General features: G+C 45.6%; 1 protein-coding gene across 1 annotated transcript in view; it reads left to right on the top strand.

Annotated features, from left to right (window-relative positions):
• Nucleotides 1–9,733: 9,733 nt before the first annotated feature.
• The window catches only part of LOC111934947 (uncharacterized), a 38,834-nt gene continuing 23,790 nt past the window's right edge, over nt 9,734–24,777 (top strand). Inside the window, exon 1 of the mRNA XM_086846668.1 lies at nt 9,734–9,741. Coding sequence (XP_086702794.1) covers nt 9,734–9,741 — 8 coding nt within the window. The remainder of the gene's footprint in view (nt 9,742–24,777) is intronic.

The raw sequence follows: 24,777 nt of genomic DNA, 5'->3' as shown, positions 1-24,777 counted from the left end.
TCACTTTGCATGGTTTTCCCCTACAATAAACCCATTTTCCTCCTGGAAAACAAATTATCTTCAAGCTCAACCTTCATTTCAGACCACTGAAGATGCATGAACTTGTAATGTTTTTCCCTGTGTTGCCTTTTTAGCTGATATTATCCCAGAGTGTTGTAAAAATCTCAAGAATATATTTTCAGATTGGAAAATTGCAGCACTCGTTTCAGATGTGTTGAAATGTTGTGTTCCAGCACCAGTAAATGGCTCTTTGCAGTTTTTAAACAAGATGTGAATCCTGACATGTTTCTGGTACTTCTGTTTTGATCAGCCAGAATTACTCAAAAAAAAAAAAAAATTAAAAAAATATTCTGGCAGGGAGTTTTTGGGTGTCCTGTTCTGCGATTTTTTAAAAGTGTAATTTTTCATCCATCTGGCTGCTGCTAGCCTTATCCTTGGATTTGTGCATCTCCTACAAGATGTGACTGATTTGAAGTATTTTTATTTTCAGCCCAGCTGCCCTGCAGTTCCTGGGTCAATTGGTGAGAAATGCCATTCCTGACCTAGAGGTGTGGCTCTCAGAAGAATTGCCTGGGGGTTACAGAGGGAGAGAATGTGATTTTCAGCTATTTTTAGGCTTCTAGATGTACTTTGCTGAGTGAAAGTTAGAATAACCCTGAATATGGTGATTCCAGTCCTCATCACGCTTCATCCTTCCTCTCTTTCTTTCAAAATATTTGGGAGGGGATGGATGGGTACAGTCTTTTCACAGAATCCCAGAATGATTTGGGTTGACAGAGATCTTAAAGCCCATCCAGTGCCAGCCCTGCCATGGGCAGGGACACCTCCCACTGTCCCAGCTTGCTCCAAATTCCACCCAGCCTTGCCTTGGACACTTCCAGGGATCCAGGGGCACCACCAGTCCTACCCCTCTATGAAATTCTTCATGGCAAAGTGAACCCTGGGAACAAATCAAGCTGTTGTAACAGCCAAAGCATGGAAACCTGAGCCCCACATCATCCTCCTCATTTAATCTGATATTTTCCAGATCTGCACCTTCTGAATAGGTACTTCCTCAATCTGTGTTGCTACAGGTAGTGCTGTAATGGGGATGAAATATAATAATAGCATAATTCCTGTGGAATAGGTGAGAAGCTTTGAATTTGATGTGCCTGTTTCACTCAGTTTTATGCAGGACAGCTCATGGGATTCTTTTGGGTTCTTCTAATTATTCCCAGCAAGTTTCCAGTTTGCATTTGTGTAAGGAGTAGGTGGGATAGCACATTCCAGAAAAAATGTGTGCACTGCTCAAACAAAGCTTCTGAAAATGTCCAAAAATCCAAATTTATTGAAAGTCAGAGTCAGAACTGAGAACCAGCAACCCGACAGTGCTCCCATGGTCTTTGCTACAGCAGGAACAGGAAGATGAGGGATGAGTTAATCAGCAAGTTGCTAATTTGCCTTTAATCAATAACATCCTTAATAAGTCCATGTTATCAAAGGCTAAACCATAAATTGCTCTGCTGCCTCCCATTATGGCACACAGCAATCAGCGCTCACACTAATAATAAAATGGATCTAAATTTCATTATCATCTCTTGAAACGAGCTTGTGTTCACCTCTGGCTTGAGTTCTTTCAGTTGTCCTCGGCTGTCACAGCAATGGGGACCCTCACCAAGGCCTTTCCATCGGGATTTTATTTCCAGTTGGAAAGGGAATTTAACTGGTGCTTTTCTGATGCTCAGATTTGCCTCATCCACGTGGCTCACACGTGAATTTCCAGTTCAATTTCACCCTCAAACGGGAGCAGCCACAAATCCAAATACCTTGCTGAAGCTGCACAAAATGAATTATGTGGATAACAATATTTCATCAGGCTTGGAAAGGGGCTGTGCTTTGTCCAAAGCAGTTAAACTGTGTAAATGAATCTCTAAGTCACCGTAATATTCATGACTTGGATCTCATCCTTTAGAAGCAGGGGGACAGAGGAGGGAATTGCCTCTTACCTTGGTGGGATTATTTTATTTAAGCCTGCAAATAATATTTAAGTAAAAAATAAAATCCTTCACAGGTTTAAGTAATTTCAAATATTTTCTGTCAAAGCTGGTGAGGGCCAGTTCTCTCTGGCCTTCTGCTCCTCAGACTTTCTATTCTTCATGGGTTTCATTCAAACCTTGGGATTATCTTGGCCACGCTGGGCTTTGGGTCATCATTTGGGGTCCCTTGCAACCTTTGGTCAGTTGTGCTAGAATTGGCTGTCCTGGCCATGGCTGCCAACCCTCTTTTTCTGTCTTTATTGTCCTTTAATTCCTGTTGCTCCATCCAGCTGGCCCCATTTGTTCCCATTAGTCCTACAATTCCTCCCTACTTCGAGCATCTTTGAAGGATAAGCTTAAGAAACAAGCTAAGTACAAAAATAAAATAATAAAAGAAACCCACCTCCACAATATTTTAAAGCATTTTTTTGTCTTTAATTGCATTTCAGTTACCAAATCCCTAAGCAGCTCCCTCTGTAGTGACTGTCTTGCTCCATGAGTAACATTGTGGAATAAATGAGAGTAAGGTTTCCTTTAAATGTTCCAAAACCTTGTATTATCAATAATAATTTTTTTCTGCTTTTTCTCAGCAGTTCTAAATTCAATAAGGCTTTAGTGGGAGCCAGTCTGACCAGCACATGATGCTTTATCAGAGACATCTCAGTTCTCTGTGCATCTCTTTCCCAAGTGATTTCCTGAAGTAGTTTAGGGTTGAGGTTTACAGAATGCAGCTTCCTATATTTTCTAGGAATTCCTACCAATGTTTTTGTGATTCTTGATGGAAATATTTCACCTCTGGTTTCCCAGGTTTCTCAGGCCCACATACACTGAGTGCTGTGATGCAACAGCAACAGAGACTTTTGAATGTTTTAATGCAGATCCTGGGCTTCTAACGGGCAAAAAGTGATGTCACTAATAATTGTTAAACATCAAATATTTTCAGCTCCTGCATTGTGAACTTCCATTGGCAGCTAAGTGGATTGCAGCTGTGGAAATGCTGATGTGCTCAGCCCAGGTTTTTTTCTGTCAGCTCACTCACCAAACAACCTTAGGGTGTAGATGGATGTTCAAATATGATGTAGGGGAAGTCATTCCAAATCTGGAATTTGTGGTGGGAATCCTGCTGCCATCTGCTGTCAGACAAGAAATTGGGTGTTTCCCTGCAGAATCTTGTGATTCTGACCAATTTTTGAAAAGTTACAACTTTCAATTTCCACATTTTTTACTTATTGAATTTCAAGCTCTTTGCATTTCCTCCCTTAAGAAGGCATTAGTTTCATAACTTCTAATTTGTTTTCTTATCATAGCAGGTCTGTTGAACATCTGTTTGGCATTTCATTTTTAATATTTCCATAAACTGCAAGTGTGGGTAAATTGCAGGGTGTGATGTTGATGGCTTCCATTTGTAGCAGGCGGGATGTGGGGACGTGGAGGGCTCATCAGCGAGGGAATCTGTGTCTGTGATTTTGTATCCTGGAGCATTGAAACACAAACTTTAAGACAGCCAGATGTTGTTTTAGATGGAGCATTTCCAGCATGACTCAGGAATGTTTCTGACTGCTGTTTGTGTTTTGGGCTGGAGCATGGCAGAGAGAGGGGGAGAAGGAAGGGGAGAAGGAAGAGCTGCTGTTGTGGCAAGGAGTGGATAATGCCATGTTTTCAGGAGCTTGGAATTGATTTCTGTGCCAAAAGATATCTCTGATACCTCTGATTTCAGGCCTGGAGTCAGTGTGGATGGGTGCAGAGAGCACCTGAGCTCCCAGCACAGAGCGTGTTAATTACCCTTCAAGCTCCATTTTCACACCCAATCCCGAAGATTTTACCTTGGCTTACTTTTGTCTCTTGGCTCTTAATACTCTCAAAGAGCACTTATTCTGTCTTTCAAACAAGGAAGTGGGAAATAAATTAAGGAGCTGGAAAGGACACGTGATAACAAGGTAGAGTCAGCACTGGCCATGAGATGGATGGAAGGATGGATGATGGATGGATGGATGGATGGATGGATGGATGATGGATGGATGATGGATGGATGGATGGATGGATGGATGGATGGATGGATGGGATGGATGATGGATGGATGATGGATGGGATGGATGGATGATGGATGGGATGGATGGGATGGATGGGATGGATGGATGATGGATGGATGATGGATGGATGGATGATGGATGATGGATGGATGGATGGATGATGGATGGATGATGGATGGATGATGGATGGATGGATGATGGATGGATGATGGATGGATGATGGATGGATGGATGATGGATGGATGGATGGATGGATGATGGATGGATGGATGGATGATGGATGATGGATGGATGGATGGATGGATGGATGGATGATGGATGATGGATGATGAATGGATGATGGATGGATGATGGGTGGATGGAGGATGGATGGATGGAGGATGGATGGAGGATGGATGGATGATGGATGGATGGATGATGGATGGATGATGGATGGATGGATGGATGGATGGATGGATGGATGGATGGAGGATGGATGGATGGAGGATGGATGGATGATGGATGGATGATGGATGATGGGTGGATGGATGATGGATGGATGGATGATGGATGGATGAGGGATGGATGGATGGATGGATGGATGGATGATGGATGGATGAGGGATGGATGGATGGATGATGGATGGATGGATGGATGATGGATGATGGATGGATGATGGATGGATGATGGATGGATGGATGGATGATGGATGGATGGATGATGGATGGATGGATGGATGATGGATGGATGATGGATGGATAATGGATGGATGATGGATGGATGATGGATGGATGGATGATGGATGGATGATGGATGGATGGATGGATGGATGATGGATGGATGATGGATGGATGATGGATGATGGATGGATGATGGATGGATGATGGATGGATGGATGGGATGGATGGGATGGATGGATGATGGATGGATGGATGGGATGGATGGATGATGGATGGATGGATGGGATGGATGGATGATGGATGATGGATGGATGGATGGATGATGGATGGATGATGGATGATGGATGGATGGATGATGGATGGATGATGGATGATGGATGGATGGATGGATGGATGGATGGATGGATGGATGTCCCATTCTGCTCATGGCATCAGTCACTGGTGTAACAGGAAATATTCCTACAGCAGCATATTCTTACACTGAGGGGTTTTAGCTAAAATAAGCTGCAAAGTGCTGCAAATCTGCACTGAATTAATCTTTGAGTCAATACAGGCATGATCTAGAGCTCCTTGAAGCCATTGAAAATGCTGCTTTTGGCTTCAGCAGATTTGGATGAGACCCTGAAACCTGGAGGAGCTCAGCTCTTTTGTGTGGTTATCTTAACAAGTTAAGCTGAAACGAGAGAATCTGCCGGTGTTAGAGATGGAAGGTGATATTTAAACAGAGAAAGAATCTTCTTTCTCTTTGCCTTTTAGGCTCTGATTTCTGATGGTCACTATAGCAACAGGAACCAAAGAGATGAAGAACTGGAAAACATGCACTTCACTATGACAAGTTCAATTTACAGCCAGCTCAGCAATGTAACAAATCTGTGTCATATTTAATGAGAAGCTGTGCACAGGTAACAGAGCAGGGGAAGGTGCTCCGAGGTGGGGAAACCTGAGTTTGACTACAGGCAAATGAGTCTTCCTCATTAAAGACCTCGGGATGAATGAAACATTGCGATGGAGCCTGGGCTTCTGTCAAAACAGCTCAAACTGGTCAGGGAGAGCACAGATTTTACATTTTGGGTTTTTTACCTTGGTGTTTTTGGCGCTCTGGGTGCTGCAGCAGCGGGGCTGGGGGCTCTGGGCTGCAGCAGTGCCTTGGCACAGAGCTGAACTCACACTCAGCATCAGTGGATCCCAGAGGGATCAGGGCATTTCAAAAAGCAATTCACTTGTACAAACAGCTAATCTGTGAAAACGTGGCCCAAAGGCATCGCTTGCTCTGGAGACAAAGTCATTTAAATGTTCCACCCCGGGCAGCTGTGAATTCCCAGCGCTGGGAACAAGACAGGAGTGCCCAAACAGCAGGATAAAGAGCTTGGAAAATCTGCCTTAAATACATTTTGTATCCATCACACCTGGATTTTCTGGGCTGTCTGATAGCATGAGCTGTCTTGGGGTTTGGTGGAGAATGGTTCTGCTCACAGAAAATGTGTGTGTTGCAAGGGGGGCACAGGATCCGTGTCCATGAGTGTGGGCTTCTGGTTATTGTGTCTCATCCAACAATTTTTTTTGGGTTTTTTTTTTTTTTGCTTCATTTTGCCTTCCTCTCCTGCCAACAGCCTGATTTTCTCTTTGCTGATTAGACCATTCTGTGCATTTTTGACTGTTCTCTCCAGCACATCACTCCTGCCTGTCCAACCCCTTTCCCGTGTGCTCCCTGCTGTGATATGAGCACTACAGATCAAGAGGACAATCAGCTGGAGAACAATATGACAGCAGGTGGGGATTATTCTCTCCCTTCTGATGTGACTCAAATACGTGTCAGTCACCAAACAAAACCCTCTTTCAGTTTAGAGGCAAAAATAGATTGGTACATGGGTAAATCAGCAACAATAGACTTTTTTTTTTTTTTCCTCTCCACAAATCTGCATTTTTTTTTTTTCCCCTAATGCTGCTTTTATGCATCTGACTTTTAGCAGCTGTGATTTCTGTTCCTGGTGAATGTACATGGACTTTATTCAACTAGATCAAGCACTTTTGTGTCAGTAATTACTGTGATGGAGCAGTTCAGTACTGGGCAAGGTTGTGCATGCTGTTAATATTATGCCTTACTAGTAGGACTGTACTTGTGCAGAGTCTTTATAGGCTAAGGAGTATAATCAGAAGATAAAGTGGATTCTGTGTGAACAAGATTGGGCCAAAAAAAAAGGTTTAAAAGGTTTGCAGGAAAGCAAGCTTGCCTTCAAACCATCAGTCCAGCAGATGTGAGGACCTGGGTGAAACCAATCAGCCTAAGCTCATGTATAAAATCTCTCTTGCTGTCTTAGCACTGCCAAAACTCGACAGCCCTGAGCTCTCTCTGGGGCTGAGGGAACTCTCTCTGTGGGTCAGAAGATGCACAGTGTGCATTTGGGGTTGGATGTTGGAGGAGGGAAGAAGCAGCAGCATCCAAACATCTCAGCATCCCAGCATCCCACCATCCCAGCACAGTGTCTGGTGCTGCTGTGTCCATAAGTACTGCCTTCCTTTATCTGCCCTTTGTATCTTGGTTTCTTTCCTTGTCCATGACTTCTTTGTCCATGGAGATGCTGCTGTTTCACCCAAATTCTTCTCTTTTCTTTCTGCCCATGTCTCTGCAGCGCTCTTCCCCTGTGTTTGGGTGAGTGGCCCTTTCTCAGGACCACTCCTGGTGTCACCTCTCTGTCCCACTCACTGGGGCTGACAAGGTCCTTTTCTGCCTGACTTTGCCACCTCGACTCTGCTTCCTCACGTTTTCCACTCCATCACACTCAGATTCCTTTTTCTCCTTATTTCCCTTCAAAAATCTTCTCTTTCCTATTTTATTCTTAGATTTTTTTTTTCACGTCTCCTGACTCCTTTTTATTCCTCTTCATCAGTGCTGTTGCCTTTCTCTCACAGAAACTTCAGACCTTGCTCAGAAATGCTCCCCTTGCCCTTTGAATTAATAGTTTGATTTCTTTCCTTCTCTCTAGCATGCCCTGGTGAATATTTGTTGATTTTACCCTACCTAATGAGCTTTTGATGTACTTAAATAATCACTGGAGCACTGGTTGGGACCCCATGTGTCCCCTTTCCCGGATGAATGCTCTGAAGAGGGGCCAGATGACTAAAACAAAGTAAAAAAATTCACTCTACGCGGCACAACAAATCTGTAGCTGTCCTCTCCAAAGTGGAACAGCTTCAGCACAGCCTGCAGGCTGGCAGCCAGGGCTGTCTTTTGGGAAACAGGAGATATTTTGAGTCCAGCAGCAGAGAGACCAGAACCCAAATTGCTGAGCTATTAGCTGAAGTCAGCTCTGCTGTAACACACCACTGATCTCCCTCCCTCTTTTTGCCTTACAAGAAAAGGTCTTGGCTCTGTGATGTGAGGAGCTGGCTCAGTCCTGCGTGTCCTAAACGGAGCTGTGAGCTCCCTGCACTCTGCATCCACCCTTTAATCCCCTTTCCCTGCCCAGGGCTGGCTGCTGGCTCCTGCAGGTCACGGTTTGTGTCCCCTGCTGTCCCCTGTCCTCGTGGGGACAGGGTCCATCCTGGATGCAGCCCTGGGAGGATGCTGTGCTGAGCTCAGGTTCTGGTTTCAGGACAGGCTCAGTGTTGCCTGCAGCCTCAGGGATTTGGGTTTGGATGTTTCTGGCAGGGCAGGGGTGTTCCTTGGGTTAGCTGGCTGCTGGCTCCCTGCTCCTGGCACCAGGCTCTTCATCCCAAGGTTTGTCCATTGTCTCCAGCCCCACCAGCCTCTCAGGAATGGCAGTGCTGCCTCTCCTGCCTCCCCAGCCTCGGGACAGCAGCTCTGTGCTCTTGCCACTGTCCCTTTCCCCTGCTGGGACCAAACCCTGCCCTCCCCTAAACCTGGCCAGGACTGAGGCAGATCCCAGCAGCGGGTTGGGCGCTGAGGCTCCTGGCTGGGGGAAATCCACATTCCTCTATCGATGTCTGCTTTGATCTCTGCTTGACATTTTCTCTTTCCCACATTGTGCTCCTCAGCCTGAAATAATTGAAAAGCAATATAAAGTGTCTTATTTATCTTTGTTCAAGATAGCAGCTTGTTCTACCCTTAAATTCTCCGAGGACTCGGGGGCAGATTTTTTCAAAGCACTGCTTTATTTTTGGGAGAGCAGTACCAAGTTTTGCAATGTCTATAAAACTTGGGATTGCTTTCTGCAGACTCCAAACAGGTGATCATGCAGCCCTCCAATCTTTCACTTCTTTATGGGGTATCGTCTTGGGCCTCTCCAATTTTAAGGATTTTTAAAGTGCTGCTTCTCTGCTGTACTTTCATTCTGCCAAGATTTCACATCTTCTTGTTTGCTGCAGGCTCAGGACTTGGCAGACCTTGTCTTCCTGCTATAACTTTTTGGGATCAAAGTAACTTTGTCTTTAAAAATGCAATAGATATTGAATTATTTTATTTTTATTAAGAGAGCTGAAAAAATAATCATCCCAGCAATAATCTAAATGGAACATTGCAGCTGAGTTAGGTAAATACTTTAAATTTCTGTCTCATTTTAGGCAGAGAGAATCCAAAATGTCAAATTCCTACGGAATGAGGACAGATTTTGGGTATTTGTTCCTGAAAAACCACATTTCTAATTAATTGTTTTACTTTCCTTGAGCTCTTTTTATATCAACAACAGGTTAACAATAACATTTTTTGGTTGCCCTTGAACCTTGTCTCCTAGTTTTAGTGAGCTACTTTAAATCACACATAAACACACATATATAAAACTATATCTTGGGATTTGGTGCCTACAATTACAGATTTATAATACTAAGTGCCTTCTTATTAAAAATGAGACAGAGAATTTGGGGTGCCATGCCTCAAGGCCTGTGGGTTTTTTTTTTTGTTCGGCCCTAAAGATGTGTGCATGCCTCTGATCTTTTATAGGCTGCTGCTTTTTTGTTATTTTTCTTTAGAATTTCAATTTGGGGATGGCTAAGCAGGATCCTTTCCCCATAAAGTTCAGGTAAGGAAGAGAAGCCGACGAGGAAGCGAGGAGCTGTGAAGTGGAATAGCGAAATGGCGAGGTTTGTTAATCCCAAATAAAAGCCCTTAGGAGTGCAGGAAGAAGACAACTGTGTAAAATCAATCACTCAATCAAGCACAGCCCCACGTGCCTCGATGGCACCAGTCCAGAGCCACTTAATGCAACCGTAAAATTAACAGCTCAAATAATGAGCGTCAGCTCCGGCGGGAGAGGCTGAGCAGGAACGGGGGAAGCTGGGGGAAGCTCAGCACAACGTGAACATCCAGCCCTCAGCTGCTGGGAATTGGGTGTTGGGCTGGTCTGCACAGAGCCTTGCAGTCCTGGGATGGGAATTGTGTGGATTGTGAGACTGGGGGAATGGAGTGAGCTCTAAAGAAAGGTCCAAGGAAGGGGCTGGAGGGCCCTGAGCAGAGCCAAGTCCTTGCAGATGCTCCACGGTGCAGGTCCCAGTCCTGTGTGGGAGTGGGATGTGGAGCCAAGGGTGGGACAGTGCTGGGTTTGGTAAGGGAAAACAATGGGCACGTCGGATCTGACCCTTCATCTGGCTTCTCCGTGCTGTGTGTCATGAAAACAGGTCAAAGCCAGCTCAAAAAGACCTCAAATTCAGGAAGAGAACAAAAAGTTCTTTGGCTACTCTTGTAGTCATGGGTTCCTGCAAGGACAGATGAAAAGCCATGAGGTTTGTCAGAAAGAGTGACAGTGATATAAAACAAGGGCTTAAAAAAAGAGGAGAGGGAAGAAGGGAGGGCTTTTGGCAGAAAATCAGTGGGTTTGGTCGAAGTGTAGATAGCAGTGGATGTGAACAGAGGTAGGGACAACCCTTGGTGACATCTCTTTGGAGCAGGGGAGCCTGTCAAATTGTCCACAGGGTTCTGCTGCCAATTCCCATAATGCCAATCTGAACCTGTGATACCCTGCACATTCTCACTGCCCGTGTTCTCTGTCTCCTGTGATCTGGTGAGGAACTCAGTATCATTTTTAAGCACATTTCTAAGTCTCCTAATAAGCAAAAACCTGAATGAGGCAGTCTAAAGCCAGGAGGCAAAGACATTGAAAAGCTTTTAGCTAAAATCCTCATAATTCGGGGGTTTCATTAATTTTTTTAAATCCTTCTCTCAAGTATTTAATTTCACCCTTCGGTCTTCCTGCAGCCATCATGTTTTAGCCGTGCAGCATCCATTTGCCTGTAATTACAGTCGTGTCATTCAGCTTTCAAACACCCCCTCAGACACTCTTTTGGCAAGTGGAATTTCAAATATCAAGCGAGAGTTAATCAGCAGCCAGATTGAAGCATTGCAGAAAGACAGCAAAACTGCTTGATATTCCTAAGAACTCTGGTGGCTGTTTTATGTGTGTTTTAAACCACGCTGTGCTTGATGACCTTGTAATGATGAAGTCTGAAGGGAAACAGAGACTGAATCATCACTTCTGAGACTGATGGTTTCGGCAGAGGCCGATGCTCTGAGCACGGTCACAGAAAAAATAGCTGTTTGCAAAGGTCAGGACGTGGATTTGGCACCGGGCCCAGCTACCTAAAAACATCTGCAGAGCTGCTGTGGTGGCTGCTGCTGAGCAGGGCACAGGAGGAGGTGGAGATGAGAGCCAGATGTGCTCATCAGCAGCTGCTTTGCCCCCAGTGCCTGCGTTTCTGAGAGCTTTGCCACTCTGGGATGTCCCAGAAATGAATTTAGCACAGAACAGGTGACACTGGCTGGGCAGAGCTGAGACTGCTGCAGAAATTGGAATAGGTGGGGGTGTTGTGTGAGCTGGGGAATGGAGCCCAGCGTGCTCAGAGGTTCAGGCACCCAACCCCAGCTGGGTGAGGGCAGGCAGCTCCCAGCTCCTGAGTGTCTCACCTGCCTTTCTCAAGAGCACACGACGTTCTGCTCAAGCAGCAGAGCAATGAGGCCTGGGGGAGCTCAATCCCAAAATCCAGCCCCTGGTTCTGGCCCCTCTGGTTGCCACACTGCCCTGCACCAGGAGAAAGGGCTCCTTTATCCCGGGCTGCAGGTGGAAGCCTCGACTTTTCCTGGCATCTCCCGTGCTCCTGGCAGTGTCCAGGCCTGGCCCTGGAGCTGCCAGGATTGCTGATGGCACAGGGTGACTGCAGGCTCTGTGCCAGGCACGGGAGTCGCCAGCTCCCAGGTGTCTGCCTCAAGGCTGTGCTGTCCCTCCTGCTGCCGATGCCTCAGGATTTCAGCTTTTCTATTTCCCATCTCTGTGTAACCCTGCAGTTCTTTAGTGCAGAACTCCAAACTCCACACCCAGTGCCAGCTGCTGCTTCCCCACTTTGGGCAGACACAGCAATTCCTCTCCAGGCCTGGCAATCAAGGACACCTCACTGCCTCAGGCCCCAGAGATGGAAACAAAAGGGACTTGGGGGCAGCAAACTTGGGCTAAATGACTTCATTTCCTGCAGCTGGAATTGGAAAATCAACCCCTAAAATGCAAATCGACCAAACTTATAAAAGAGTGAAAACTTGTGATCCATTTCTGGGTGCAGCCCCTGGGGGGCTTTGTCTGCCCTAAACGTCCCTGCAGGCCTTCAACGAACAGAACTGCTTTTTATTCCCTTAATTCTGCTTGGCCTCTGTTTTTAAGCAGTCCCAAAAAGGAATCACTGCCAACTCCCCCATCCCCTCCCCTCCACTCCAAACAGCTGTAGGTTCCTAAATCCATGTGCAGGGAAAGCTCTGACCCCTCTGTGCCTGGGCCCCACACGAGCAGGGGGTGAATTGCTGCTGTGGTGAGGCAGAGCTGGCAGCAGAGCTGGCAGCATCCAAGGGAAAAGTGAGGGCAGGGAATTGGGAGCAGAGTCCCCCCAGCTGCCAGCAATGTGCCTGGAGGGAGAGCAGCTGCTCCCATGGGCAGCCAGTGCCTCCAGGGAAGGAGGCCAAGTCCCAGACAGCCACTGGGAACGGCAAAGATGCATCACCTTGAAGGCTTGTCCTTGGAGATGCTGGCTCCTCTCTAGTCTTGAAATGAAACAACCTGCTTTTCCTGTTTTTTAAAAGAGAGCTGAAATATTTTGGATACTTGATTATATAATTAGCTTTTAGCTGCTCTGAATACCGTGGCTTAATTATTCTGGATTCCACTGTTAAATAATTAGAGCTGTCTTGTTTACTAGCAAATTTTCTGTTTGTTGCTCCAGGGTGATTTGTTTTATTAAATTAAGTACCCAGGGCAAGTAGCATTCAAGTGTCCCAAATGCCAGCAAAGAATTGGGTTGGTTTGTTTTGCCTCTGGGCAGGTTTGAGATGTTTCCAGAATAGACATAACTAACAAACTGTCTCTTGGTTTAAGATCCCTCTCTTTTCACAAAACCAAATCTTTTTTCTAGTTTGTTTTGTTTTGGTTTGGTTTGTTTTTTTTCTTTTTTTTTTGGGGGGGTCTTTTTTTGGTATTGTTCTTTTTTTTGAATACTTTCTCTTGAATTCTGTGTTGCCTGCATTGTACTTGGAGTTATTTCCAAGCTGAGGATTGATAAAAACTTTGACTTTGCCCCTGCACCACTTGGATAACTTGGGATGAGACTCTCTTCCCCCCTGGGACATGTGCTGTCAGCTCTTCTAGCAGTACCTTGAGTTGACTATTTGTGTTTTGGGATCACTATTGCAGCCCCAGCTGTTCTGAAACGCTTGGACAAAACTTGTAGGGAAAAGAGGAGGACAAAGGGAGGGTCAGGATTCAGACTGTAAGGATTACAATATTTTTTTAGGAAGGTTGTAGAGGAGGGGAAAGTCTGTTGAGCTGATTGTTGACCAGCACCCCCAGGTCCTTTCCCAGAGGAGAATCACAGTCATTAAAACATGAGTGTGTTTTGGAGAGCCCAGGTTTTGTCACCCAGCCAGCTCTAGCTATGGCTTTCTGTTGACAAAACCTGTACAAATACACTTTATCAAGAACGTATTTTGTCTTAGATGAGGAAGAAAACAAAGCAAGAGGAGGAATTGTCTGTCCTTCATTTATAAATGTCTGTGCAGAAAACAGGGTGAGAATAAAGCAGCCGCCCTGTTCTGCTCAGGTCAGGGGCTAGGTTTTATACCAGATGCAATAAATGAATCAAAGGCAGAATATTGATATATTTTCAGGAACAAACCCATTGCAATGCTAGGTAAAACCTCCCTTCCCTCACAGTGGTCAGCAGCAGTGGCTTCTGAGAAAACCAGGGAAATCTATAGGGGATTTCTATTTTTCTCCTCCTGCATGGAAATGCATGTGTCACCTATTCATTTGGGGTTTTTTTGGAGCCTCTGCAATCTCTATTTCGATGGGAAGGGGGAGGAGTGTGTGTCCTGTGAAGCTTGGCAGGCAGTTTGGAGTTTTATAGGCAATGTGCTTACTCAGTTATTTTTAGCCCGTTATTACTGGGCTGCTCTGGATTATTTAATGTGTGATATCGACTCCCTCCTCCCCCCTGCAGGCTGGACTTGCTGGGAGGAGCTGCCAAGTGGGAAGAGCATCACCCATCTCTCTGCCTTTTGCAGAGCCTGCTATTAGGCACCTGTGATGACTTTTCTGTGCTCCCTTGAAGGAATATTGCCACTCTCTGGTTTCTGGATCCCACTGATGAAGTTGTTGGAGCTCCCAAGCCGAGTCAGGGAGTGCTGTAGCTCTGCTGAGTGAGTGATGGCCTGTGTCCCCTGCCTGTGACAAATACAGGCTCACACCCCGGTGAAATGCACTTGTGGGAACACATTTTTCTTCATATGCATGGGGATAAGAGTTAGCACAGCCAGCTTAGTGAAATGGAGTTGCTTGTTAATCCCTGGAGTTCAATCACAGGGCTGGGCACAGGCTGGGCTGGGGGGTAATTTGCCATGGCAGGTTGCTGTTGCATTGATGGGTTTCAGACAACTGATGGTGTTTAGCTGGAAGATAAACTTTCCAGAGCCACACAATGATTTAGGAGCTGTGGGCAAAATGTATGGGAGTTGGGTGTCTGAGCTCATTTAAAGACCTTGCTGCATATTCTTATTCCTAAAATGTGGCAGTGAGGCAGTTTTCATAGATATTTAAATACTGACAGAAGCAGTCTGAATAAAAACCCTGCTAGGTGACTATCTGCATCCTTAAACTTTGAAATTCTTCTGTATAGCTAGCATTTAAAGGCTTCATTTTCAAGTCCCGTTTGTTTGAAATAATCTAATGACTCTACATTGCTTTCAACAAGTGAAGATCTTATTTCAGACAGGTATTTTTGCAAAACTTAAGTAACCTGATCACTCTCCACGCCTCCCTGAAGGGTGATTGTGGGCAGGTGGGATTTGGTCTCCTTCACAGGAAGCAGCTGACAGAAGGAGAGGACACAGCCTCAAGCTGTGCCAGGGGAAATACAAGTTGGATATTAGGAAAAAGTTTTTTACAGAAAGGGTGAGTGCTGGAGTGGTTTGATTGGGGAGGTGGTGGAGTCACCTTCCCTGGATGTGTTTAAAGACTGGATGTGGCACTCGGTGCCGTGGTTTAGTTGAGGTTGGGTTGGACCCAATGATCCTGAAGGTCTCTTCCAACCTTGTGATTCTGTGATTCTAATCACCGTGAAAAGACCCTAAATTTGAATTTATTTGAATGGAATTCCAGTTTGAATTCCCTTAGGACTCTCCAGTGCCAATGGCTCTGTCCCTGGAGGGCTGCCATGGGCAGAGCTGGAGGAGGGGGATGCATCCCATGGGATGCTTGTGGTGGAGGAGCCCCACAGGGCCCTGACACTGCTCCTGCAAAAACCTGTCTGAGTCTGGTGCCAAGAGAAGGATTCACCCCTGAGAGGGGAGAAAAAGTAGAAAAAGCCCAGTTTTTTGGGTAGTTTTACATCTTTTCTGGTCTGTGGGGTAGGTGAAGGGCTCTCTCGGACTGCAAGCTATAAACTTCTGCTCAGTCATGCCTGTGAATAGCAATAAATTGTTACTAACACTAAGCAGAGAGAAATGCGACTTTTTTATTGTTGTTTATTTTTTAATCAACCCAGTGTAAGCCTGTGCATACATCTGTCAGCAGAGACCCTCTTCCTTTTGCCCTTAATGGCATTTCTGCTGCCAGCCTGAAGATTGACTGTCCCGGGCTGGCATTTCTCCAGTGTCAGTTTTTCTTCTTGTCAGCTTTTCTCTTCTTTCTTTCCTTTTTTCCTTTTTCTCTCTTTGGTGACAGTATTTCTCTGTTCAGCCTCATTCCATGCTAGACTCTTCCCCACCACAAACCCCGTGCTGGGATTTGGCTGCACGTGCTAAAGAGAGATAGCAAAGCGTGCTTGGAAGTGGCTTTAAACGCTCAAACACATGGGAGATGTCTGCTAGCAAAGGAAACGTTTAACTGCAAAGAAATCTACAGTTCAGTGGATTTATGGAAATAAATTTGACTGCAGGTCAGGCGTGGAAGGTACAAAAGCATGCTGGAAGGAGAGGTTTGTCAGAGGGGAAGTGCATGAAATGGCTGTGCAGGAGGAGCAGGGCACGAGGATGTGGATTTGGGGCTTTGTTTTGTTGTGCATTCATCCATCAGGGTCTGGACTTGCTGTTTTTCCCTGTCTCACATGAATAGCAGTGTTTGCTCCTGTCCTGGCAGCCCCAATCCCCAGCTCTGTGCTGCTCCTGCCTGGACCAGGAGCTTGACTTGTGCTTGCTGCCCTTCCTCCTGCCCACTGTGCTGTTTATAGGACAAGCCTGGGACATGGAAAAGATCCAGACAGAGGATTGTGGATGTGGGAAGCTTTTAGGGTCTTTTGAGTGCACAGGGCTGGAGTGTGTCTGGCTTTCCTGCAGCCCAATCTGCCATGTCCTGGCACAGGGCATGGGCTTTGCAGCATCTGTGTTGTGGAGGAGGAGAAACCTGCTGTGCTCAGCCTGCAGAGCCCACTGATGGTCAGCACAGCAGCTGGAAATGGTCACAAGGCATCCAGGGAAATGGGGAGTGGGAGCACCTTTCAGGCAGTGAAGATGAAAGCTCTGAACACCTCTACCCAGGTTTTTTTACCTGCTCAGACGTGGCAGCGAGCGGGCTGACAGCCGGAGCTCGGACTGCACCCTGAGCTGTCAGCACATCCATTCATTCTGACCAAAAAGAAATCTGCCTTGGCCATTTGCCTCAGACCTTCCTGACTTTGCTTTATCCCACAGGGCAGCCTGCAGGCATCCAGCCCTGCCTGTGCTGGTCCTGCTCAGCGTGAGCAGCTGTGGCTCTGCTGCCTTGACTGAGTTGGTGTTTTCCTGTGCTCAGATTTCAGCCCAGCTCCAGCCCTGTGCTGGCTGGAAGCTGCAGGCAGGAGCCACACTGCTCCAATGACACTGAGATGTTTTCTAGGAAAAGCACTGTAAAATGTTCTAGCAGCTTAATTGCATGGAATTCAATGTCTATAGTCCTAAATAACGAGGGCTTGTAGATCTCTGCTCGGGCACATCATGGAATTTATGGGGTGTAAAACAGTTTCAGAACTGACAGTGCAGAGATCAGAAAACATTGTTGTGCATCTGGAAATGCAAAGTGATGGGTGAGTTTTGTGCTGCGAGAGGTGTGCTGTCAATCCCTTCCCCAGCTGAAAGCAGAATTGTTGTGGCAAATAGTGACACTCATGAAATCATCATAGAATGGGTTGGGTTGGGAAGGACCTTAAAGTTTATCCCATTTCTACGGGCAGGGACACCTCCCATTGTCCCAGGTTGCTCCAAGCCCCATCCAACCTGGCCTTGAGCACTTCCAGGGATCCAGGGGCAGCCACAGCTGCTCTGGGCACCTGTGCCAGGGCCTCCCCACCCTCATGGTAAAGAATTTCTTCCTAAAATCTATCTAAGTCTCTTTCCCAGTGCTCCAGGGTGGAGCAGCCTGGTCAGTGGCTGTGAATTTTCCAGTGGAGGATGCACCTTTTAATTGGGTTTAAATGCTTAATCACATCTATGGAAATACCAGGTAAACAAAACTGAACTGCAGTAATCAGAGGTGGCAGCAGCAGCTCTTGCCTTTTCAGATTCATTCCTGGCCTGGTAATTTAGAGGAGAAAATAATTTTTAAGCTGATGGGGGAAATCTGAGTTTGGCTTTTACAGGATGAGGTCTCTGCTGCAGGTGTTCCAGACATTGGGAATTCCTCTGTCCTTTGGTTCAGTTGATAAAGCAATGATTCCTCCTAGTAGCGCATGGGTAACCATTTTTTAAACAACGTGAACAATAAAATATTTCAAGTCTGGAAATTCAGGGAAAACTGGGACTGTTCAATCCAGGCAATGAGAACTGGCAGCAGTATATTGAAATATTGGACTGGTATTTTCTTGCAGGGAAGGCTGTCATAATAAGAACAAGGATAAATTTTTCGTTTTTTCTTCATGACTGTTGCAGTAAAATCTCTTTTCTCTGGAAGATTTTTTTACACTCTCAGAGAAATATCTCAGCAGAGTTTCAGAGCTGCACCCCCAGCCCCAGCAGATGGGAATGGATCCTGGTGAGGCCAGGAGGAAGGGTGGATGTGGCAGAATGGAAATGCCTGATTTGGGAGTGCCTGCGGAGTAATGATGTGAACATTTTGCCATTAATAGAGAATTCAAAGACAGTTGCTGGTGGAAAGAAACTTAAAATAGCCCAAACAGGTGAAATTAGCAACAGTAGGGGAAGCAGCAGAGATTTCCAAAGCAGGCACTTGGGAAGCAGGGACAATAAAACTCAGTAAACAAAATGCAAAGCTGTTTGGAAGGTGCATATGCTCTTGAGAGGTGTTTCCAACGTGGAAAGGCTCATTCTGCATCTGTTTGTGCGTTTAAGATGGCCCAGGGCAAGATTCAGAGGAGGAATTAAGTGTTGCAGCTTTGTTTAGTGCAGCAGAATTTCGGAAGCTCATCCTCACCTTGAGCCTGTAGCTGCCTGCTGGGTGCAGGGTGAGAGTTCTCTTTGATTAATTCCCTGTAATTGTCATTAAATGAATGAGCTGATCTCATGTTTTCCTGTGCTGTAGAACACCTCCAGTATTCCACTCTCAGAGAGTCTGGAATATGGAAATACTCCATTTACTGTTCAGCATTACCTCTCCTTCAACACAGCCCCTGTTGGTGAGAGCGGCCCTGCAGGAGCATCTCCTGAGGGAAATTTCAGCTCAAAAAGAGTTTTATTTGCTCAGAATGCTCCATTACTGCAAGGATTTACCTTGGAGAAGAAGCTGAAGAACAGCTTTTTTCAGCTTTTGCTAGTCAATAGGTTCCCACATGCAGTTCTTAAATGAAAATAAATTATTCTAGTAAAAGATTCTGTAAGAAATTAAGTTGGTGTTAAATGTGTAAGAATTATTATCTGTTTTTTAATCCTTGTTTAGGCTATGTAGGGAAGAGACTACCTACCAAATGTGCAAAATCAAATGTTTTTCATGGATATATTTTTAATGACAGTCTTTAGATGCTGTTCCCTTTTATAGGATGAAAGCTTTCACCTCTTCTCCACCCCAATATCTGCAGTTGTGTTTGATTTCCCAGGGCCAGCTGCCCAAGCACATCCCAGACCTTGCAACCCTCAGTGATGCAGAACAGAGAATTCCTGAGCTATCCCATCCACTGGGATGGGATATCCACAACATTCCACTGGCCTGGTTTACAGAGCCATTATTACAAGAGAAGTTGGTATTTTCCCCAGTCCATCCAATTGCCTTTGTGGAAAAATACCTGTTTGTTTTCTGGGTTTTTTTATTAATCCATTGAACCCAGGTTATGGACGGGTCCTGTGAAGTTCCCAGCAATCCTGTGCTGTCTATCTTACATTACCTACAGCCAGAAATCCACATAATACTTTACAGTTTAATTACTTGTTATTATGATGTTAAGAATTAGTTAAGTTGCTTGAGAATGCTGTCCTTAAATTGTGCTACAAGAGTGGTTTTGGCACTGGTTCTGAGGTCTATATTTATGTAGCTGAGGAGTTTCCTGGGCTGTAATCAATGGTTTGCCTGGGCACAAAGCTGAGTGTTGCAGAATCCAGCCCCATATTTTTGTGGCAGGCTCTGGAGTGGTGACATTGCTGTATGAGCTGCATGGCAGCTGTCAGGTTGATATTAATGGTATAATCTATTGAGGGCTCTGATAGAAAGGCTGTAATTGATGTGTTTGTGACCAAGGATTGGAGCACTTGCTGCCAGAGGGTTCAGCACTGCCTCTGAGCAGCAATTCTCCAACATTCCCATTTATTTCTCCCACTCTTGTGTTTACCTCGTTTACCACTGCACCCCTCAGCTCAGGCTGATTTGGGTAATATGACTAAACCCAAATTTCTGGGTGGAAGAGAGGGCTGTGCTGGTGCTGCTGTTTTTCTTCTAAATCAAGCTGTTTCAACCCTGATTTTTCTGATGCTGTGCCAAAGAATATTTCAAAATGGCTTTAAATAAGTACATTATTCTAAACAATTTAATTCTTCCCATTGTATTGACAGCTGTGTCTGGTGTCCTGGCATGGACTCTGGAGTGGCTTAGGGGCAGAGCTGAGGGGCTGCAGGGTCCCAGGGGATGTGGAGTGGCAGGAAGGTGAGGTCTGGGTGGGACACAGCACGCTGATCCCATTTTAGGTGCTGTGGATTGGTGGGGCTGATGCCTTTTTCTCTGGTCCTGTCATGAGCCAGACACAGCCAGGGTGATGAAAAGGGGTTATCTTTATATAGATTATATAGGGGTTACCTCTCTATAGGATCCTCAGGTGCACAGTGGGTCAGGTGGAAAGCGCCAAAGATGCACAAATAATGTGTATACAACTTTTACAGATTGTGCAAATTAGCATATCTGACAAGAGCCCCCAGTTAGAGGCACACCTGCTGAATTCACCCCAGTTCCATCCAGTACCTTCTAGATCCTCCCCCCTCAAATGAGGACTAAACTTTATTTAGAAAAAATGTCTCCCAGAGCTGGTCTCAACCTTGGTTTCTAAGGAGAGCCTAGACAGTTTAGGGGTCTTGGAATGTGTTTTGTCTTTCTGCCTAGGAAAATACTGAGGCTCAGTTACAATAATAGGCCACAGAGCCACAAATATATGTGTGAAGAATGCAGAGAATATATAAAAGCAAAAAAGGCAAAAACCAACAGGGCATCAGGGAAAGCAGGGTCAGGGATGAGAACACGGCTCTGCTGTGGTTGCAGCTCATGCCTGACCTGGGTGTAGCTTTGGGATGTGGGTTCAGGATGGTTTTCCATGCCCATTTCACACAGCTGGCTCTGTGGGGTGTCTCTCCAGAGCTGGCAGGTCTGGGGTGGGGACACACAGCCTAATGGGCAGGGGGTGCACAGTGCCTGGGAGGGGATTTTGGAAGCTCTTCTGAGCACCCCTTGGTGCAGCTGGGACATTGCCCTGACTCCCAGGGATGCTCCAGCCACCATCTCTTGGGAAGGCCACTGCTTCCTTTGCATGCCCTCAAGCCTAATTTGCACATAGAAAACACTGGCCCAGCTGCCCATGTGCTCCTGCAGGTGAGACTCTGCCTTGAAGTGTCTGAAAACAAAGCCACAAATTCTGGTGGGTTCCAAAAGCTGTGCTCTGATTGTGCCAGCTCGGTTCTGGGTCTGTGGAGCACTCCTGGTTCTGGGAATGCTGCAGCATCCAGCCCTGCCTTCCACAGCAACACCTGACCCCAAATGTGTGATTGGTGTTGGAAGCAACATCAGTCAAAATGGGTGGTTTCTGCAATATTGTGATCTACTTGGAAATAATCTGCTCCTAACTCCCAAGGGAGCAAGAGAAGGAACAGAAAATTGCCTTTGTGTTGGATTTAATATTTACATCTCAGACTTTGCCAAATAGGTTTGTTATTTATAGCAGGAGCAGCAGGAATATTCATCAGTTGCCATGGACATATTAAGCTCACCAAGTACAACAGTGAACCACAATCTGCACTGGAGTAATTTTAAAATGCTTTCACGCCGAGCGAAATAGTTTGTATTAAATTTAAGAGTTAAATGCTGGGTTTCTCCAGTGCTGTTTCTGGGATTTCAGATATAAAAATGGAAATGCTTTATTGGAAATTTAATGGGAAGAGCAGTGCTGTACACAGGAACCCTAAAGAACTCCCCGTCACTAGGCAGCGTTCAGGATGACAATTTACAGGGCTTAAAAAGCAGAATATGCAATGAGGGTGCCTGGAATCCCATTAATAGGGGTATATTTTTGATGAGTTGAAATACTAAATGTAAAATAACATTTTGTAATTTAAATGGAAGCATATTTAGGGGCTGGGTACTGCCTTATTGCTGTTGGCATCTGTATTTGAAGCGTTGGTTGGTGTGTCTGACCTGAGGCAGTGATCACACATGACCAAATCCTCCTGTTCTGCTTTTGGCCAAGCAATCCTCATTTCTGAAATGCCAGGCTTCCAAAATATTGCTGGAGATGCAAGTTTTCCTTTCCTGGGCTAATTCAGGGAAAGGAAAGACAGAAATTACCCGAGGCTTTGTAGTCAGATCCTGTGCAAGGAGTTAAATCTGGGCAGGGAGAGACCTCAGCAGATATTTACTGGTTTTCCATTGAACCTGCCCTTCCCCAGCCCAAAGAACAAATCCAGCAGTAAAAGAACAGCTGAAAGCTGTCAGGCTTTAATACCCATAGATAAGGTCATTCCTTAGGGGAGACCTGCTCAAATGCATAATAATATAACCAGGAACCGTAAAAGACACCGAGATATATTAAAAGATAAAATAAAGCAGACTGAAGTTCAAACGTAGAAAAATCTAAGCTTTATGTGCAGAGAGGTAAAATATTCTCACAGATAAGTGGAAGCTCTTGAGAGAGGGAGTGTTTGAAAGGCCTGGGAGGCTGGAGAAATCCTTGGGGATGAGCATTTGAAGACTTACATGATCCAGATAATGCAGGAGGAGGGTTGGGAGGGCACCTGTGGGAGGCTGAACTCACCTGCCACAGTGGTGGGGGGCTCTGGAGGCACAGCAGGGACTGGAGCATCGCTCTGGACAGCTAGAGGAGCAGCAGGCAACTGGGGAGAATACCCAGGTATAGAATAATAACCCCAAAACCCAAAAAGTGGAGTCTCACTCATGTGTGGCACAAGCCCTGAAGGCCAAGGCTCTCTCCAGGGGCTCTGGGATTCTTTTCCTCCATTGCAGTTTGCAAATTTTTGTGTTAAAACTGAAAGAGTCTGAACTGGATTGTGGCTATCTGTTTTGGAGGGATTCCTCTCCTAACCTGTTTGGATTAATGTTGGCACTTTTTTGTTGCTTTTTGTCTTTGACTTATTTTTTTAATGTGGTGTTGTCCTGTAAATGCTCTCAGTGGGGCTCTAGCCTGGTCTGGGAGCTCCAGCTGACAGCACATGTTTGATAAGGTGTCACCATTCCATCTCCCCTGGTAAAGGAGCCTGCTGCTCCCTGCTTTTAGCTGGCAGTCCTTCCTTAACCCCTTCCCACACACTGGGGACAGCCCAGGGCTGGATTCTCCTGCCAGCCAGGGAGGCTCAGTGCTCAGCTGGCTTGTGCAAGGCATCCCTTGGATGTGTTGAGCCCCATTTTCAACCTGGTGCTTGTGCAGGGACTGAGCATCTCTGGCTGGGCTGGGAGTGATGGCTTTTGGGGGCATGGAGCCTTGGGGGAAATGAGGGACAGCAGCAGCAGTTTGGGAGGGAATCCTCTGACTTTTGAGAGAGCTGAAGGCTGCCAGGACGTCTCAGCACCGGGACTGGAGCAGGCCATGCTTTGGGATTCAAGGATCAGCTTTGCCAATGAAATTACCTGCACTTGGTCCAACACTGTGAAATGTTAATAGTTCTATGGTTGAAGACACAAAAGTGATTATGAGCTGGACTTTGGGAAAACGAGCTTCTGGAAGGTGATATTGCAAATGGAATTGCAGAGTCAGGAGTGTTACACCTTGTTAATTAAACTTTTGATCCTGGCTGAGTTGGTGTTCTCTGCAGGTTGTTCTTCCTCCTCTCCAAACCCTGCCAGAGCAGCCTGGAACCCTCCCTAACAAGTTTCTGTTTTCTTTCCCAAACAGACAAAGATATACTGCAGATATTTTATATTTTAGCATGGATTGTTGTGCTCAATGTGCAGCTGTTATTTCCTTGCCAGCAATACACTGGAATGATCAACCCTCCACTGCTGCTGGGTTCTGTTCCCTCCCATTCAATGTGTGTGGGTGGGATTACTTCCCTGAGACAGACATGAAATCCCACACTGAGCCCTTCAACGTGTTTTTCTTACAGAGAAAACAAATACAAAGAAGTATGTGAAAAAAAATTTTATGTTTCCCTTGTTCAGTTTTGCATTTTCTTCCTGAGTTTTTCATTTACCAACTTTGGCCAAGCAAAAAGGGGTGTGCAAAGGGAAAGTAGAGGGAGAACTGTTTAAAAAACCTACTTATAAAATTCAGCATGTCTTGATCCTTCAAATACTATTCCTCCTCCCTGAAGTGCAGGGCAAAGGGGCTGAATTAACTCTCCAGATTATTAGGAAAAAATGGATAAAACAGTGCAAATGATCCCTCCTAGGTGTGCTCACTGCATCTCCTGAACACCTCCTGCTGCCCTTCAGGGCCTCTTCATGCAGCAGGGAACTCCAGCAGGACCAGTTTTCCTCCCTGGATTCTGTCTTTAGCTATTCTCCCCAAATATGAGTACATTTTTTCTAGACAAAGCTCACTTTTGACTCTGATTTTAGAGTTCACCCCATTTCAGCTATCCTGCAATATTAAGCATGTCTTTCTGAAGGCTGGGAAATCTCAGCTATGTGTGATTTAGTTAAAATAGTTCTTGTTTAAGCAGGAATGATCTGAATTGGGGAAAAAAAATAAATTATGAAACCTCTCTGGAAGTAGGAAAGTCATCGATGAGGTTTGTGTGTGTTCACTCTTTCCATTTTGTATTCAGAAGGCTTAGCCCCAGCTCCTGCAGAAAAGTTGGGGAATTACCACTTGCAGATAAATCTTGTATCTAAATTGTACTTCTTGGTTGCTAATTTTGCTAATTAAAATATCTATCACCCATGCACGGCCTCAGACGGATTTAAAGCAGGAGCATCACTGTCTGTAATTTAATGAGGAGCTGCAGATGAGCCTCAGGTTCTTGCCTGTGCTGGAATTTATCCCTGTGTTGAGGATGTGAAACCTCTGCTGGGTGGATTTGGA

This window comes from Cyanistes caeruleus, chromosome 11, assembly GCF_971803275.1.
Source record: "Cyanistes caeruleus chromosome 11, bCyaCae1.hap1.1, whole genome shotgun sequence".
In the NCBI taxonomy this organism is placed as follows: domain Eukaryota; kingdom Metazoa; phylum Chordata; class Aves; order Passeriformes; family Paridae; genus Cyanistes; species Cyanistes caeruleus.
The sequence above is the reverse complement of the archived record's forward strand: the minus strand, read 5'-3'. Positions and strand labels throughout refer to the sequence as shown.